Source organism: Octopus sinensis, linkage group LG29, assembly GCF_006345805.1.
Source record: "Octopus sinensis linkage group LG29, ASM634580v1, whole genome shotgun sequence".
NCBI lineage: Eukaryota > Metazoa > Mollusca > Cephalopoda > Octopoda > Octopodidae > Octopus > Octopus sinensis.
Genome location: NC_043025.1, coordinates 4,652,885 through 4,671,328, shown reverse-complemented (window position 1 = coordinate 4,671,328; position 18,444 = coordinate 4,652,885). Strand labels below are relative to the sequence as shown.

General features: G+C 44.0%; 2 protein-coding genes across 5 annotated transcripts in view; one reads left to right on the top strand and one right to left on the bottom strand.

Annotated features, from left to right (window-relative positions):
- LOC115226061 (MARVEL domain-containing protein 1-like) overlaps positions 1-18,444 on the top strand; it is a 347,770-nt gene that overhangs the window by 79,502 nt on the left and 249,824 nt on the right. The window lies entirely within an intron of this gene.
- The window catches only part of LOC115226057 (ubiquitin carboxyl-terminal hydrolase CYLD-like), a 58,130-nt gene that overhangs the window by 10,835 nt on the left and 28,851 nt on the right, over positions 1-18,444 (bottom strand). For all 3 annotated transcript variants that reach the window (XM_036514899.1, XM_029797029.2, XM_029797030.2), the window contains exons 4-10: positions 15,237-15,390; positions 13,575-13,682; positions 9,139-9,377; positions 6,948-7,095; positions 5,674-5,935; positions 1,599-1,690; positions 1,289-1,355 (exon numbers count right to left, since the gene is read on the bottom strand). In XM_036514899.1, coding sequence (XP_036370792.1) covers positions 1,289-1,355; positions 1,599-1,690; positions 5,674-5,935; positions 6,948-7,095; positions 9,139-9,377; positions 13,575-13,682; positions 15,237-15,390 — 1,070 coding nt within the window. The remainder of the gene's footprint in view (positions 1-1,288; positions 1,356-1,598; positions 1,691-5,673; positions 5,936-6,947; positions 7,096-9,138; positions 9,378-13,574; positions 13,683-15,236; positions 15,391-18,444) is intronic.

The following is an 18,444-nucleotide window of genomic DNA, read 5'->3' as shown; positions in this document are numbered from 1 at the left end:
TGAAATAAAGAAATACATATGTACATGCTTGTATGCACACACACACACACACACACACACACACACACACACACACTCTTTTACTTGTTTCAGTCATTTTGACTGTGGCCATGCTGGAGCACCGCCTTTAGTCGAGCAACTCGACCCCGGGACTTATTCTTTGTAAGCCCAGTACTTATTCTATTGGTCTCTTTTAACAAATATATGAGAAACTACCACCTGTGTCATCTCTTGTGAAAGGTAGGAGAGTCCAGTTTGCTGGACATTGTTGTAGAGCTGAAAAAGAGGTAATTTCTACTCTTCTCCTCTGGAAGCCATCTGCTCGCGATACCAGAGGGCGCACACTCTTCGAGAGGCAGTTGGATGGAACCTACACTCGCCTCCTTATGAGAGCTCAAAATCTCTCATGGAAGCGTCATCCAACCAAAGTAAAAATATATGGGAAACTACCACCTGTGTCACCTCTTGTGAAAGGTAGGAGAGTCCAGTTTGCTGGACATTGTTGTAGAACTGAAAACGAGGTAATTTCTACTCTTCTCCTCTGGAAGCCATCTACTCGCAATACCAGAGGGCGCACACTCTCCTACCCTGATGTAATCTCCAGGGATACAGGCATCCAGCAACAGGACCTCCGTAATGCTATGATGGACCGTGAAGTCTGGCATAGCATGGTAAATTCCATTGTCTCGACCACAGTCGAACAGTGATGATGATGATGTTCCTAAAAAAAGGGGACATAATTAATTGTCAAATTTAGCCCAAACACCCTGCATATGTGCCAGGGACCTAACAAGGTCTAAATCTGACCCTGTGTGTATAGGTGGTGGTAGTGATGTGGAATATGGAAGCATTCCGTCGGTTACGATGACGAGGGTTCTGGCTGATCCGATCAACGGAACAGCCTGCTCGTGAAATTAACGTTTAAGTGGCTGAGCACTCCACAGACACGTGTACCCTTAACACAGTTCTCGGGGATATTCAGCGTGACACAGAGAGTGCCAAGGCCGGCCCTTTGAAATACAGGTACAACAGAAACAGGAAGTAAGAGTGAAAGAAAGTTGTGGTGAAAGAGTACAGTAGGGATCACCACCATCCCTGCCGGAGCCTCGTGGAGCTTTTAGGTGTTTTCGCTCAATAAATACTCACAACGTCCGGTCTGGGAATCGAAACCGCGATCCTACGACCGCGAGTCCACTGCCCTAACCACTGGGCCATTGTGCCTCCACTGGTAGTGATGTATAGTGATGCCGAAACTGTCTCTGTAGCGAACTGTAATGTGAGTTCTTACCTTAACTGCAGTAGAGGGTCTGCCTTCATGACGTGACCAAAAAGGCAGTTCAAAAGTTCCTCTGGGTCTGTGTGAAGAGAGAGAAAGACAAATAAGCGGGATTAATGCCAGGAGGGGACATAAAGATATAGGAGGAATAGTTGGGTAGAGGTGAGGTACTGAAAAGGAAGGAAAATAAGGGACATTGCAGGCTGGACAATGAAGAAAAATCCCAGAATGGCTGCAGTCCAATGTCTGAAACCGGTGAAAGATAAAAGACTAACATTGAATATTTGACCCAAAACAAAATGTAAGGGTCATGTTGAGTTACCTTTTTCTTCATCCATCATGCCAGGCATGTTTCCAACTTTGTCTAGCAGAGATCGGAGCTTCATGACTTTATCTGCCCTTACATAGTGAAACCTGAGGGGAAAAAAATAGGAACACTAAGTATAAGAGATAGTATATATATATATTTTGTAAAGTATAGAAGCCATCTTATCATGGCTAACCACATTGGGGAGGGGGTTGTTACTGTAGCTTTATAGCCCCAAGAGATCTTCGTCTCTAGCTGGCTCTAAACACAATATCTGTGTCCTTGAAGTATTTGCAAAGGGAGGCCATCCCTTCCTCGCAAGCCTGAGTGATACGCTCGAACTAGTTTCGGGATGTTTGTCCCTCGTCAACGGGCGTATCACTCAGGCTTGCGAGGAAGGGATGGCCTCCCTTTGCAAATACTTCAAGGACACAGATATTGTGTTTAGAGCCATCTAGAGACGAAGATCTCTTGGGGCTATAAGCTACAGTAACACCCCCTCCCCAATGTGGTTAGCCATGATAAGATGGCTTCTATACTTTACATTATCGAGCGATTACTGTTTCAATCTCATTCTGAGATTTAATTATGCCTATATATATTATATAATATATATATATATATATATATATATACATATATATATATATATATACATATACATATATATATATATACATATATATATGTGTGTGTGTGTATATATATATATATATATATATACACACACATATACATATATACGATGGGCTTCTTTCAGTTTCCGTCTACCAAATCCACTCACAAGGCTTTGGTCGGTCCGAGGCTATATTAGAAGACACTTGTCCAAGGTGCCATGCAGTGGGACTGAACCCGGAACCATGTGGTTCGTAAGCAAGCTACCTACCACATAGCCACTCTTGTGCCTATATATATGTATGTGTGTGTGTGTGTGTGTGTGTATATATATATATATATATATATATATACACACACATATACATATATATGATGGGCTTCTTTCAGTTTCCGTCTACCAAATCCACTCACAAGGCTTTGGTCGGTCTGAGGCTATATTAGAAGACACTTGTCCAAGGTGCCATGCAGTGGGACTGAACCCGGAACCATGTGGTTCGTAAGCAAGCTACTTACCACATAGCCACTCTTGTGCCTATATATATGTATGTGTGTGTGTGTGTGTGTGTGTGTGTGTGTGTGTGTGTGTGTGTATGTGTGTGTGTGTGTATATATATATATATATATATATATATATATACACATCTTGTGGTACCAGTGCCTGTGGCACACAAGAAATCCATCAGTGCCGTAGTCAGTGCGGTGGGCACATGACAAACACCATCCGATCGTGGCCGTTCGCCAGCCTCATCTAGCACCTGTGTCGGTGGTGGCACATAAAAACACCATCGAAGACCCGGCAAGACTAGTCAGGCCATAACCCATGGCCCCTACCTGGGACGTAGTCAGTCCACCTGTGCATACCTTCCTTCTTGTGACACTTGTGAAGACCTGCTGAGGCAAGTGAAAATCAAATCAAAACAAATCAAAATAGATGAACATCAATGGAATTTGTATCTTTGTGGTACCAGTGCCGGTGACATGTGGCACATAAGAAAACCATCCGAACGTGGCCGTAGCCAGTACCGCATCGACTGGCCTCCGTGCTGTGGGCACGTAACAAGCACCATCCGATCGTGGCCGTTTGCCAGCCTCATCTGGCACCTGTCGGTGGCACATAAAAACACCATCCGAGCGTGGCCGTCTGCCAGCCTCGTCTGGCACCTGTGTCGGTGGCACATAAAAAACACCATCCGAGCGTGGCCGTCTGCCAGCCTCGTCTGGCACCTGTGTCGGTGGCACATAAAAAACACCATCCGAGCGTGGCCGTCTGCCAGCCTCGTGGCACCTGTGTCGGTGGCTGGCACATAAAAAACACCATCCGAGCGTGGCCGTTTGTCAGCCTCGTCTGGCACCTGTGTCGGTGGCACATAAAATCACCACTACACTCTCGGAGTGGTTGGCGTTAGGAAGGGCATCCAGCTGTAGAAACACTGCCAGATCTGACTGGACTGGTGCAGCTTTCGGGCTCCCCAGACCCCAGTTGAACCGTCCAACCCATGCTAGCATGGAAAGCGGACGTTAAATGATGATGATGATGATGATGATGACACACACACACATATACATGTATACGATGGGCTTCTTTCAGTTTCCGTCTACCAAATCCACTCACAAGGCTTTGGTCGGTCCGAGGCTATATTAGAAGACACTTGCCCAAGGTGCAATGCAGTGGGACTGAACCCGGAACCATGTGGTTCGTAAGCAAGCTACTGACCACACAGCCACTCCTGTGCCTATATATATGTGTGTGTGTGTGTTTGTGTGTCTGTGTTTGTCCCCCCAACATCGCTTGACAACCGATACTGGTGTGTTTACGTCCCTGAAACTTAGCAGTTTCGGCAAAAGAGACCGATAGAATACGTACTAGGCTTACGAAGAATAAGTCCTGGGGTCGATTTGCTTGACTAAAGGCAGTGCTGCAGCATGGCCACAGTCAAATGACTGAAACAAGTAGAAGAGTAAAGAGAAGGACGGGGTGGGGGCATCAGTTGTAATGTTAGTGGATTGCAGGAAGCATGGAATTCTGAGTGTGAAAAAATGATTTTGAAAGTCACCTGGCCCCCGTGCCGGTGGCATGTAAAAGCACAATCCGTTCGTGGCCGTTTGCCAGCTCTGTCTGGCCCCCGTGTCGGTGGCACGTAAAAGCACCATCCGTTCGTGTCCATTGCCAGCCTCGCCTGGCCCCCGTGCTGGTGACACGTAAAAGCACCATCCGTTCGTGGCCGTTTGCCAGCTCTGTCTGGCACCTGTGCGGGTGGCACGTAAAAAGCACCCACTACACTCGCGGAGTGGTTGGCGTTAGGAAGGGCATCCAGCCGTAGAAACACTGCCAGCTCTGACTGGGCCTGACGAAGCCTTCCAGCTTCACAGACCCCAGTTGAACCGTCCAACCCATGCTAGCATGGAAAGCGGACGCTAAATGATGATGATTTTGAAAGTCATGGGTGTTGTGTTGTTTTGTGATTTTGTAAGCCTGTCCCCAAGTGTTTGACATTTGGAACGGATAGGGGTGCCCAAATTATTTCAGTGTTAAAAGCTTGTACTAGCCATAATCAGTCAAGATGATGATGAAGATAAATAATGGTGATGATTTTTGGTGACAACGATGATAAAGATGAAGATGATGATGAGGAGGTGGAAGAGGACGATTGTGACAATGATGATACCGAGGAGGATGAGGAGGAAGATGATGAGGAGGAAGATGATGAGGAGGATGGAGTTGATGAGGAAGAGGAGGAAGATGATGTGGAGGAGGGAGTTGATGGGGCGGAGGAGGGAGATGAGGAGGAGGAAGATGATGATGATGAGGAAGATGAGGAGGAGGGGAGGAGGAAGATGATGGTGATGATGATGATGAGGAAGATGATGATGATGATGAGGAAAATTAGGAGGGGAGGAGGAAGATGATGATGAGGAGGAGGCGGAAGATGAGGAGGAAGATGATGATGAGGAGGAGGCGGAAGATGAGGAGGAAGATGATGATGAGGAGGAGGCGGAAGATGAGGAGGAAGATGATGATGAGGAGGATGATGGTGATGATGATGAGGAAGATGATGATGAGGTGGAGGAAGATGATGATAAGGTGGAGGAAGATGATGATGAGGTGGAGGAAGATGATGATGAGGTGGAGGAAGATGATGATGAGGTGGAGGAAGATGATGATGATGAGGAGGAAGATGATGATGATGATGAGGTGGAGGAAGATGATGATGAGGTGGAGGAAGATGATGATGATGAGGAGGAGGATGATGATGATGAGGAAGATGATGAGGGGGAGGAAGATGATGATGAGGAGGGGGAGGATGATGAGGAAGAGGAGGATGTAGACGCTACTGATGATGATTATGGTGACAATGATGATAACGACAACAGAGACAATGACAATGACAAAAATGTCAGAGATGAGTTTCAACCCCTCCACACATACACATGCACCGAAGTGAGTGGGGAGGCTGAGGTTGTTACTACTCACTGTCTCAGGGGGTAGACGATGCCTTCAGCCAGCGCCTGTCTCACTGTATCATATTCCTCAATGTCATGAGTAGTTTTCTTGCGATAAAAAATGCTGTCAAGCACCGTGGTGAAGTAGAACACACTGAAGAGCATCACGTCGAGGTAACAGGAGTTGTGGTGACCCTGGATGCCCTTGTTTTTGCCGCAGATTTTCTCAACATCAAACTTGTATGGTGGAGCAACAATTTCCTTGATGTCTGGCGTTGACTGCCCACCAAACCCTGTCGGAACAAAATAGGAGTGGACATTTAAGTACAGACAATGAGAAAATACACAGGTGTGTAGTGAAGAGGGTTTAAGAGATGAGGAATTATGTACACTGTTTACAGTTGGACGGATATTTGTCCTCATCTTGTTTTCAACTTTTTCAAAATTGTGGAAAAATTAAATGAAATGTTTTTTAAAAATATTTCCATAGTTTTCAAATGCAAGGGACATTTTCCTTTTTTCTGTCTGTCTCTGCATTTGAAAACTATGGAAATAGTTTTAAAAATCATTTCAAGGTACAGGAAACTTATACATACACTATTCTGCTTCAATAATGGAACTGCAAATACAATTATCCTTACGTATCTCACATCTTTTTTCATTCCTCCACTTCACTCTGTATTTCAAATCTTTCTATAATAACTATTACTTAAACATTTTCTCATAACATCTCTGATAAAAGGGATGTATAAAATATCCCGGAAACAGCTGTAAGACCTTCTCCTTATAAATGTTCTGAAAACTATTCACAGCCTTGGATTTTTTATCCCATTCTGCTAATTTATAAATATCAAAATAAGCAACAAAGATATCCAGAGGTAATGCAGTACAATAATTTCAAGCAACTCCATTTAATTGAACAATGCAACCATTACATCAATTTAAATGCAGAGCAATCCTCAGCTGCATAAAAACATAGAATTAAATTAAATTAAAACAGTTGGACACATTAGTATAATTTTACCTAAGATCTCCAAGAAGTTAAGGAGATAGACAAAGAACATGCTGTCTTCACTTCAGCTTGGAAGCTACTAATAGCTTCTAAGCTGAAGTGATGACAGTATGTCTAGAGAAATAATCAGTGAGAGAGAGAGAGAGTGAGAGAGAGAGAGAGAGAAATAATCAGAAAGAGATTAAGAGAGAGAGAAATAATCAGAGAAAGAGAGAGAGAAAGAATTAGTAAGAGATTAAGAGAGAGAGAGAGAGAGGAGAGAGAGAGAGAGAAGGTAAACCTGTGATACGTACGCATTGACTCGCGAATCTTCTCTTTCTCGTCAAACCTGCGATCTCGTTTACATTTATGGAGCCCAATAAAGAAACCTTTGCGCGGAGGACAGTTGAAGCGCTTAATGTTTTGGAAATAACCGTTGCTGCAGTGGGCAGCCTCTTCATCCTATAAACATCAGAAACAAACAGAAACGTTAGGGATGGGGATCGCCTTTCGAGTTCAATACATGGGGTCTAACTGCAGATGTTATAGCTCTTGGACAACCCACAGATGATTTGGTTTCCCATGGCCAGTGCCCGTGCCCCACAAGGGGCTAAACACAGAGGGAACAAACAAGGACAGACATAGGTATTAAGTCGATTACATCGACCCCAGTTCGTAACTGGTACTTAATTTATCGACCCCGAAAGGATGAAAGGCAAAGTCGACCTCGGCGGAATTTGAACTCAGAACGTAAAAACAGACGAAATACCTATTTCTTTACTACCCACAAGGGGCTAAACACAGAGGGAACAAACAAGGGAACATACAGCATCTCGAAAGAGTCCAGAAGCTGGCTACCCGCATGGTTCTTGGTTTCAAGAATTTGTCTTATGAAGAAAGGCTGAAAACGCTCGACCTTTATTCTCTAGAAAAACGCTGCTGCCGTGGTGATCTCATTCTTGCTCACAACATCATAAGCGGAAAGTGTAACCTCTCGAAGGAGCTGTTCTTCACTCCTGCTCCAGAGCGTCGGCTGCGGGGTCACTCCGAAAAGCTCTATCTACGACGATTTCATCTCAATCGAAGGAGACGGGCTTTCTCCGTCCGGGTTGCGGATAGGTGTAATAAGCTGCTGGACGAGATGGTGAAGATGCAGGCGACCGCTCGGTTCAAAGTCTCCCTTGACCACAAGTAGCCTGAACTCTTTACATGAACACCACCCTGTATATAACTCCATGTCCCCCTACATGGCCTTGCTTCTTGCTTTTTGAGCCAAAAAATTAACAAACTAACATAACTGGCACATAAAAAGCACCCTTCAAACATTAGGTATTCTGCTAAGTATAATTGCAGTCATGGCGAATGCCAGTGTCATCTGACTGGCACCCGTACCGGTGACGCATAAAAAGCACCCACTACAGACTTGTGCCTCGGAGGGTAACTTTCTAGGTGCAATCTCATGGTCTGTCATGACCGAAGGGGTTCACAATATGTATGCATCTGTATATGTGTGTGTGTGTGTGTGTGTATGTGTGTGTGTGCATGCATGTGTAAATATGCATGTATGTATATGCAAGAATATGTGTGTGTGTGTGTGTGTGTGTGCATGCATGTATAAATATGCATGTATATATATGAATGAATATATATGTATGTGTGTGTGGTGTGTGTGTGCATGCATGTGTAAATATGCATGTATGTATATGCATGAATATGTGTGTGTGTGCATGCATGTATAAATATGCATGTATGTATATGCATGAATATGTGTGTATGTGTGTGTGTGTTGTGTGTGTGCATGCATGTGTAAATATGCATGTATGTATATGCATGAATATATATGTATGTGTGTGAGTGTGAGAAAATATTAACAGATGATGAAGGATAAGGAACAAGTTTGATGTAAAAGATGTCAGTTCAGTGAAGCAGGAAGCAAAGAAACTGTGTGTATGTGTGTGTGTGTGTGTGTTGTATATATATGTATGTACTGTATATGTGTGTCTATATGTCTGTGTTTGCTTGTTTTGACATTGCATGATAACTGTAAACGAGTGTCCCCGTCATACAAGCAGTGTAGTTCATTTCCAATATTCAGCAAAAACAAGTCTGGTTATGGGGTTGGGAAATATTACCTATTTCTTTACTACCCACAAGGGGCTAAACGCAGAGGGAACAAACAAGGACAGACATAGGTATTAAGTCGATTACATCGACCCCAGTTCATAACTGGTACTTAATTTATCGACCCTGAAAGGATGAAAGGCAAAGTCGACCTCGGCAGAATTTGAACTCACAACGTAATGCAGACGAAATACCGCTAAGCATTTCGCCTGGCGTGCTAACGTTTCTGCCAGCTCGCCGAATATTACCTTGCTTGAAAAAAACAGGCGAGGATTAGCAACAGGAAGGTCATCAAGCCGTAAAAAAAATTTGCTTCAATAATCCTCCATGTGACCCATGCAAGCATGGCAAGGTGGACATTAAAACAACGCCGATATCACTTACCATCTCCAGGCCTACAATCTTTCCTAGCTTTTCATCATCTCCAATCCATCGGATAACACCATACATTAGCTGGTCCTTGTAAGGGATCTCAACCATGGATCCTATTTCCAGAGTATGGTCGATCTCTTTTTTGTCTGAGAAAGGAACAACCGTTGCTGTTGGAATATTAACGTCAGAGGAGCCTGAAGGACTTTGTTGCTGAGGTCTTCCATATTTCGAGGCCGTACCTATGACTTTCTCTGAAATAGCATAAAAATAAACATTAAACTCATAATTGAACCTTTTTATATTTAAACTGGCCATAATCAGGAGTGGCTGTGTGGTAAGTAGCTTGTTTACCAACCACATGGTTCCAGGTTCAGTCCCACTGCGTGGCACCTTGGGCATGTGTGTCTTCTACTATAGCCTTGGGCCGACTAAAGCCTTGTGAGTGGATTTGGTAGACGGAAACTGAAAGAAGCCCGTCGTATATATGTTTGTATATATATGAGTGTGTGTGTTTGTGTATCATCCCCAGTGTATCATTCAACTATATCTCTTTTACTCTCTTTTACTTGTTTCAGTCATTTGACTGCGGCCATGCTGGAGCACTGCCTTTAGTCGAGCAGATCGACCCTGGGACTTATTCTTTTTGTAAGCCCAGTACTTATTCTATCGGTATCTTTTGCCGAACTGCTAAGTGACGGGGACATAAACACACCAGCATCGGTTGTCAAGCAATGCTAGGGGAACAAACACAGACACACAAACATATACACACACATACATATATATATATGTACATATATACGACAGGCTTCTTTCAGTTTCCGTCTACCAAATCCACTCACAAGGCATTGGTCGGCCCGGGGCTATAGCAGAAGACACTTGCCCAAGATGCCACGCAGTGGGACTGAACCCGGAACGATGTGGTTGGTAAGCAAGCTACTTACCACACAGCCACTCCTGCGTCTATATATATATATATATATATACATATATTTCTTTACTACACACAAAGGGCTAAACACAGAGGGGACGAACAAGGATAAACATAGGTATTAAGTCGATTATATCGACCCCAGTGCGTAACTGGTACTTATTCAAATCGACCCTGAAAGGATGAAAGGCAAAGTCGACCTCAGTGGAATTTGAACTCAGAATGTAATGGCAGATGAAATACCTATTTCTTTACTACCCACAAGGGGCTAAACACAGAGGGACAAACAAGGACAGACATAGGTATTAAGTCAATTATATCGACCCCAGTGCGTAACTGGTACTTATTTAAATCGACCCTGAAAGGATGAAAGGCAAAGTTGACCTCAGTGGAATTTGAACTCAGAATGTAATGGCAGATGAAATACCTATTTCTTTACTACCTACAAGGGGCTAAACACAGAAGGGACAAACAAGGACAGACAAACAGATTAAGTCGATTACATCGACACCAGTTCATAACTGGTACTTAATTTATCGACCCCGAAAGGATGAAAGGCAAAGTCGACCTCGGCGGAATTTGAACTCAGAACGTGGCGGCAGACGAAATACTGCTAAGCATTTCACCCGGCGTGCTAACGTTTCTACCAGCCGCCTGCTTACTTCTGCTCTTTTTTCTCATACATTATCTCTCTCTACACCTTATTCTCCATGCATAAAGTTCCCCTGCCCCTTGCAGTCTTGAAGGCTGCATGGTGCCCTCACTAGTGTAAAAAGCACTCACCATACTCTGTTAAGTGGTTAGGAAGGACCTTCAGTTGCAGAAACCAGAGAGGATGAAAGGCAAAGTCGACCTCTGTGGAATTTGAACTCAGAATGTAATGGCAGATGAAATACCTATTTCTTTACTACACACAAAGGGCTAAACACAGAGGGGACGAACAAGGACAGACATAGGTATTAAGTCGATTATATCGACCCCAGAGCGTAACTGGTACTTATTTAAATCGACCCCGAAAGGAAGAAAGGCAAAGTCGACCTCGGGGGAATTTGAACTTAGAACGTAGCGGCAGATGAGATACGGCTACGTTTTTCGCCCGTCGTGCTAACGTCTCTGCCAGCTCGATAACCATACGTCATCACTACCATATACAACCACCACCACCACCCTGAACACCATCACGACCACAACCACCACTATCACCACCATCACCACCACCACGACCATCACAATCACCAACACCACTATCACGACCTCGGCAACAACCACCACTACCGCATGTCCTCACTACCTTCACCATTACAACCACTCCACCATCACCAACACAATTACCACCTATTTCTTTACTACCCACAAGGGGCTAAACACAGAGGGGACAAACAAGGACAGACGAAGGGATTAAGTTGATTATATGGACCCCAGTGCGTAACTAGTATTTATTTAATCGACCCGGAAAGGATGAAAGGCAAAGTCAACCTTGGCAGAATTTGAACTCAGAACATAGCGGCAGACGAAATACCGCAGAACATTTCGCCCGGCGTGCTAAGGATTCTGCCAGCTCATCACAATTACTACCATCAACACCACCACACATCTTCACCTCCACCACCACACTTCCACATATCCTCAACACCACCACCACCACCACCACACATCCTCACCACACATCTTCACCACAACCACCAACACCAACACCACCACACATCCTCACCACAACCACCACCACCAACACCACCACACATCCTCACCACAACCACCAACATCACCACACATCCTCACCACCACCACCACCACCACCACCACCACACATCCTCACCACAACCACCACCACCACACATCCTCACCACAACCACCACCACCAACACCACCACACATCCTCACCACAACCACCACCACCAACACCACCACACATCCTCACCACCAACCACCACCACACATCCTCACCACAACCACCACCACCAACACCACCACCACACATCCTCACCACAACCATCAACACCACCACCACACATCTTCACCACAACCACCAACACCAACACCACCACACATCCTCACCACCACCACACATCTTCACCACAACCACCACCACCAACACCACCACACATCCTCACCACAACCATCAACACCACCACCACACATCTTCACCACAACCACCAACACCAACACCACCACACATCCTCACCACCACCACACATCTTCACCACAACCACCAACACCAACACCACCACACATCCTCACCACAACCATCAACACCACCACCACACATCTTCACCACAACCACCAACACCAACACCACCACACATCCTCACCACCACCACACATCTTCACCACAACCACCACCACCAACACCACCACACATCCTCACCACAACCATCAACACCACCACCACACATCTTCACCACAACCACCACCACCAACACCACCACACATCCTCACCACAACCACCAACACCAACACCACCACACATCCTCACCACAACCACCAACATCACCACACTCCTCACCACAACCACCACCACACATCCTCACCACAACCACCACCACCAACACCCCACACCCATCCTCACCACAACCATCACACCACACCACCACACATCTTCACCACAACCACCACCCCAACCATCACACATCCTCACCACAACCATCAACACCACCACCACACATCCTCACCACAACCACCAACACCACCACACATCCTCACCACAACCACCAACATCACCACCACCACACATCCTCACCACAACCACCACCACACATCCTCACCACAACCACCACCACCACACATCCTCACCCACCCCAAAAACACCACCACCACCACACATCCCACCACAACCACCACACCACACCACCACACATCTCACCACAACCCCACCACCACACATCCTCACCACAACCACCACCACCACCAACACCACCACACATCCTCACCACAACCACCACCACCACACATCCTCACCAACACCACCACCACCACTACCACCACACATCCTCACCACCACCACCACTACTACCCCATATCCTCACCACAACCACCACTACCACCACCACCCTCCACCACCACCACACATCCTCACCAACACCACACCACCACCCCTTCTCACCACACCACCACCACCAACCACCACCACCATCCTCACCACAACCACCACCACCACCACCACACATCCTCACCACAACCACCACCACCACACATCTTCACCACAACCACCACCACCACACATCCTCACCAAAACCACCACATATCCTCACCACAACCACCACTACCACCACCACAACCACCACACATCCTCACCACAACCACTACCACCACCACACATCCTCACCACAACCACAACACCACCACACATCTTCACCTCCACCACCCCACCACCACCACCACACATCCTCACCACAACCACCACCAACACCACCACACATCCTCACCACAAACACCACCACCACACATCCTCACCAACACCACCACCACCACCATATTCTCACGCACTCCATTAGAAAAGAGGAAAAGTTGTGTTCCTTACCTTTTTTCTCAGGTTTCGGTAAATTCTCGATATCATCATAGGGAGCAACAGGAACATTAATAGGTGATCTATTATGAATGTCGACAAAGGTGTTTGAATACTCAGCTTCTAGAAACAAAGAGATTATCAAGAGATTATCATAAGTTGACTAACAGTTTCACTAAGGAGAAAATTAATACGACTAACAAATTTCTAAGGGATCCAGGAAATTTGTCCGGCGTGCATTTAATGATGCTGCCACCTTAACTCTTTTGATTCCAGCCCGGCTGAAACTGGCTCTGGCTCTGTGGTACAAATGTCTTGTTTTCATAAGTTTTGAATTGAAACCACCCCTGGCTCTGTAGTACAAATGTCTTGTTTTCATAAGTTTTTAATTAAAATCTTCCACCAAACCTTAGTTACAATTTATGTTCCTAACACTAGCTTAATGATAACTAAGTTATTTTACTAAATTCTTTGTTATATTTAAAATTAATTGAAAGAAACACAGAGCATCTCGACAGAAATATGGTAACAAAAGGGTTCAAGTCACCATGATATTTTTAACCCTTTTGATACCAACCCAGCTGAAACAGCCTCTGGCTCTGTAGTACAAATCTCTTGTTTTCATAAGTTTTGAATTAAAATCTTCCACCAAAACCTTAGTCACAATTTATGTTCCTAACACCAGCTAAATGATGACTAAGTTATTTTACTAAATTCTTTGTTATGTTTAAAGTAATTGAAAGAAACACAGAGCATCTCAAAATAAATACAATAACGAAAGGTTTAATAACAATAAGGATAATCCTTTCTATTAAGGGCACAAAACCTGAAACTTTGGGGAGGGGACTAGTTGATTACACTGGCCCCCAGTGCATGACTGGTACTTACTCTATTGACCCTGAAAGGACAAAAGGCAAAACTGACTTTGGCAGAACATGAACTCAGGACATTAAGAGTCAGAAGGAATTCTGCCAACTTATCTACTATAGTAATAATGGCCTCAGTGGAGGCACGTGGGTTAGTGGTTAGGGTGTCGGCATCATGATCGTAAGGTTGTGGTTTCGATTCCTGTACCGGGCGACGCGTTGTGTTCTTGAGCAAAACACATCATTTCACATTGCTCCAGTCCACTCAGCTGGCAAAAATGAGTAACGCTACGATGGACTGGCGTCCCGTCGAGCTGGGGAACACATACACCACAGAAACCGGAAAACCGGTCCCATGAGCCTGGCTATGCTTTAAAAGGGTGCATTTATTATTTTTTTAATGCCAGCGCTGACCCGACTGGCCTCCGTGCCGGTGGCATGTAAAAAGCACCATCCGTTCGTGGCCGTTTGCCAGCCTCGCCTGGCCCCCGTGCCGGTGACACGTAAAAAGCACCATCCGCTCGTGGCCGTTTGCCAGCTCTGTCTGGCACCTGTGCTGGTGGCACGTAAAAAGCACCCACTACACTCATGGAGTGGTTGGCGTTAGGAAGGGCATCCAGCCGTAGAAACACTGCCAGATCAGACTGGGCCGATGCAGCCTTCTGGCTTCCCAGACCCCAGTTGAACCGTCCAACCCATGCTAGCATGGAAAGCGGACGCTAAATGATGATGGTGATGAATGGCCTCAACATCAAGAACAACAACAGCTGTAATAACAACTGCAGAATTAATGTTGAGAAGAACTACTCACCTTCATATACTGATGGCTCCAGTGCATCAGTTTGTTCCATAAGCACCGATTCCTTCAGAAGGCCATTCATTGGTAGGAGTGATGCATGGCCTGGTTTTGTTTTAAATAGTCTTTCTTTGTTGTATAGCCCTGTACCAGTTCCACATGGGTTGTCCTGTAGGTAGGTAGATAGACAGATAGATAGATAGATAGGTAGATAGGTAGATAGATAGATAGATAGAAAGATAGATAGATAGATAGAAAGATAGATAGATAGACAGACAGATAGATAGATAGATAGAAAGATAGATAGATATATAGACAGACAGATAGATAGACAGACAGACAGACAGATAGACAGACAGACACACAGACAGATAGATAGATAGATAGGTATATAGATAGATATAGATAGATAGATAGATAGATAGGTAGATAGAAAGATAGATAGATAGAAAGATAGATAGATAGATAGATGGATAGATAGACAGACAGACAGAGAGATAGAAAGATAGATAGATATATAGACAGACAGATAGATAGACAGACAGACACACAGACAGATAGATAGATAGAATGGTATATAGATAGATATAGATAGATAGATAGATAGATAGATAGATAGAAAGATAGATAGATAGAAAGATAGATAGATAGATAGATAGATAATGATAGATAGACACACAGACAGATAGATAGATAGATAGGTATATAGATAGAGATAGATAGATAGGTAGATAGATAGATATAGATAGATAGATAGATAGGTATATAGATAGAAAGATAGATAGATATATAGATAGATAGATAGATAGATATATAGATAGACTGATAGATAGATAGATAGATAGACTGATAGATAGATAGATAGATATAGAGGGATGAAAGGGAGACATACAGACAGGTAATTCAGAAAGGTGTCGTCCTCAATGACTGGTGTTGCAGCATTATAGTCAGTTGTTACAAGGATAAGGGAGATGCCTTATGTAGAAGTAATTACAGGGGCACCAAATTGCTTGACCAGGTTATGAAAGTTATGAAAAGGGTTATAGCCCAGTTAATTAGGAGCAGAATCGGATTAGATTCTGCACCAGCAAATCAGCTTCCTCATTTCTGACAAATTGAAGAATTATCTATTACTCTCTCTCTTTTACTCTTTACTTGTTTCAGTCATTTGACTGCGGCCATGCTGGAGCACTGCCTTTAGTCGAGCAAATCGACCGCGGGACTTATTCTTTTGTAAGCCCAGTACTTATTCTATCGGTCTCTTTTGCCGAACCGCTAAGTTACAGGGGACGTAAACACACAAGCATCGGTTGTCAAGCAATGCTAGGGGGACAAACACAGACACACAAACAAACACACACACCTATATATATATATATATATATATATATATATATATATATATATATATATATACATATATACGACGGGCTTCTTTCAGTTTCCGTCTACCAAATCCACTCACAAGGCTTTGGTCGGCCCAAGGCTATAGCAGAAGACACTTGCCCAAGATGCCACGCAGTGGGACTGAACCCGGAACCATGTGGTTGGTTAGCAAGCTACTTACCACACAGCCACTCCTGCACCTTAGGTTGTATTAGGTTGTATTTGTTTTTATGTAAACAAACTTTTCTATAGGCTTTCGGTGTGAATGGTTTTTTTTAAAAGGCACCAAGATTTACAATCCTGTAAATAATATATATATTATTATATATATATATGCGCAGGAGTGGCTGTGTGGTAAGTAACTTGCTAACCAACCATATGGTTCCGGGTTCAGTCCCACTGCGTGGCATCTTGGGCAAGTGTCTTTTGCTATAGCCCCGGGCCGACCAATGCCTTGTGAGTGGATTTGGTAGACAGAAACTGAAAGAAGCCTGTCGTATATATGTATGTATGTATGTCTATATATGTATGTCTATATATGTATGTGTGTGTATATGTTTGTCCCCCTAGCATTGCTTGACAACCGATGCTGGTGTGTTTATGTCCCCGTCACTTAGCGGTTCAGCAAAAGAGACTGATAGAATAAGTACTGAGCTTACAAAGAATAAGACCCGGGGTCGATTTGCTTGATTAAAGGCGGTGCTCCAGCATGGCCGCAGTCAAATGACTGAAACAAGTAAAGGAGTAAAGAGTAATATATATATATACTAGTAGTATTGCCCGGCTTTGCAAAAGGATCACATTTAATTCAAAGCGTTTAAAATGTTATGAAAACAATTGGTATGTGTTCACAAAGTCCAAACGATTAATACGAAAAAACCCTCCAGGCTACATCCCGAAAATTCATTTCTTTGCTGAATTTCTACAATGTTTACGGCGATTCCTTTTTTATATCTTGATTTTTTAATTTTTCATGCAATTTACGTATGCTGACTGAAAAAGTTCACTATTCAATGCATGGGATAAGGCCTAAACAAACACATTATCGATTTTTGCACCTGCGAGATGAATTTCGGAACAGAAATAGCGCAGTTCAATTTTCATTCGCCTAAACTTTAAGTGACCCATTTTTGGTGGTTCTATGATTTGCTGGCTAGGAGGAGATGTGCCGGGAAGTTAAACACACAGACACACACAAGTTGAGTTTTATATATATAGATATATATACATATATAGGGAGAGAGAGAGAGAGATGGACTTCTTTCACTTTATGTCTACCAGTCCACAGATGAGATTTTGGTCACCATGGACGCTATAGCAAAAGACACTTATTCAAAGGGCCACACAGTGGAACTGAACTTGAAATCATATGGTTGAGAAGCAAACTTCCCACAACCACACCAATACTCCTTACAATCACACCTGTGCTTCACAGCTACACTGGCCCCTCAGGCACACCTTCGCCTACACCCCTCACAGCCATCCCACCATCATACACACACACACACACACACACATTCTTTCTTTTATTCTTTTACTTGTTTCAGTCATTTGACTGCGGCCATGCTGGAGCACCACTTTTAGCCAAACAAATCAGCCCCAGGACTTTGTAAGCCTAGTACATATTCTATCGGTCTCTTTTTGCTGAACTGCTAAGTTATGGGGATGTAAATACACCAACATCAATTGTCAAGTGATGGTTGGGGGACAGACACAGACACAAATAACAAAATACATACATACATATATACATACATATATACATACATACATATATATATATATTATATATATATATATATATATAATATACTAGCAGTATCGCCCGGCGTTGCTC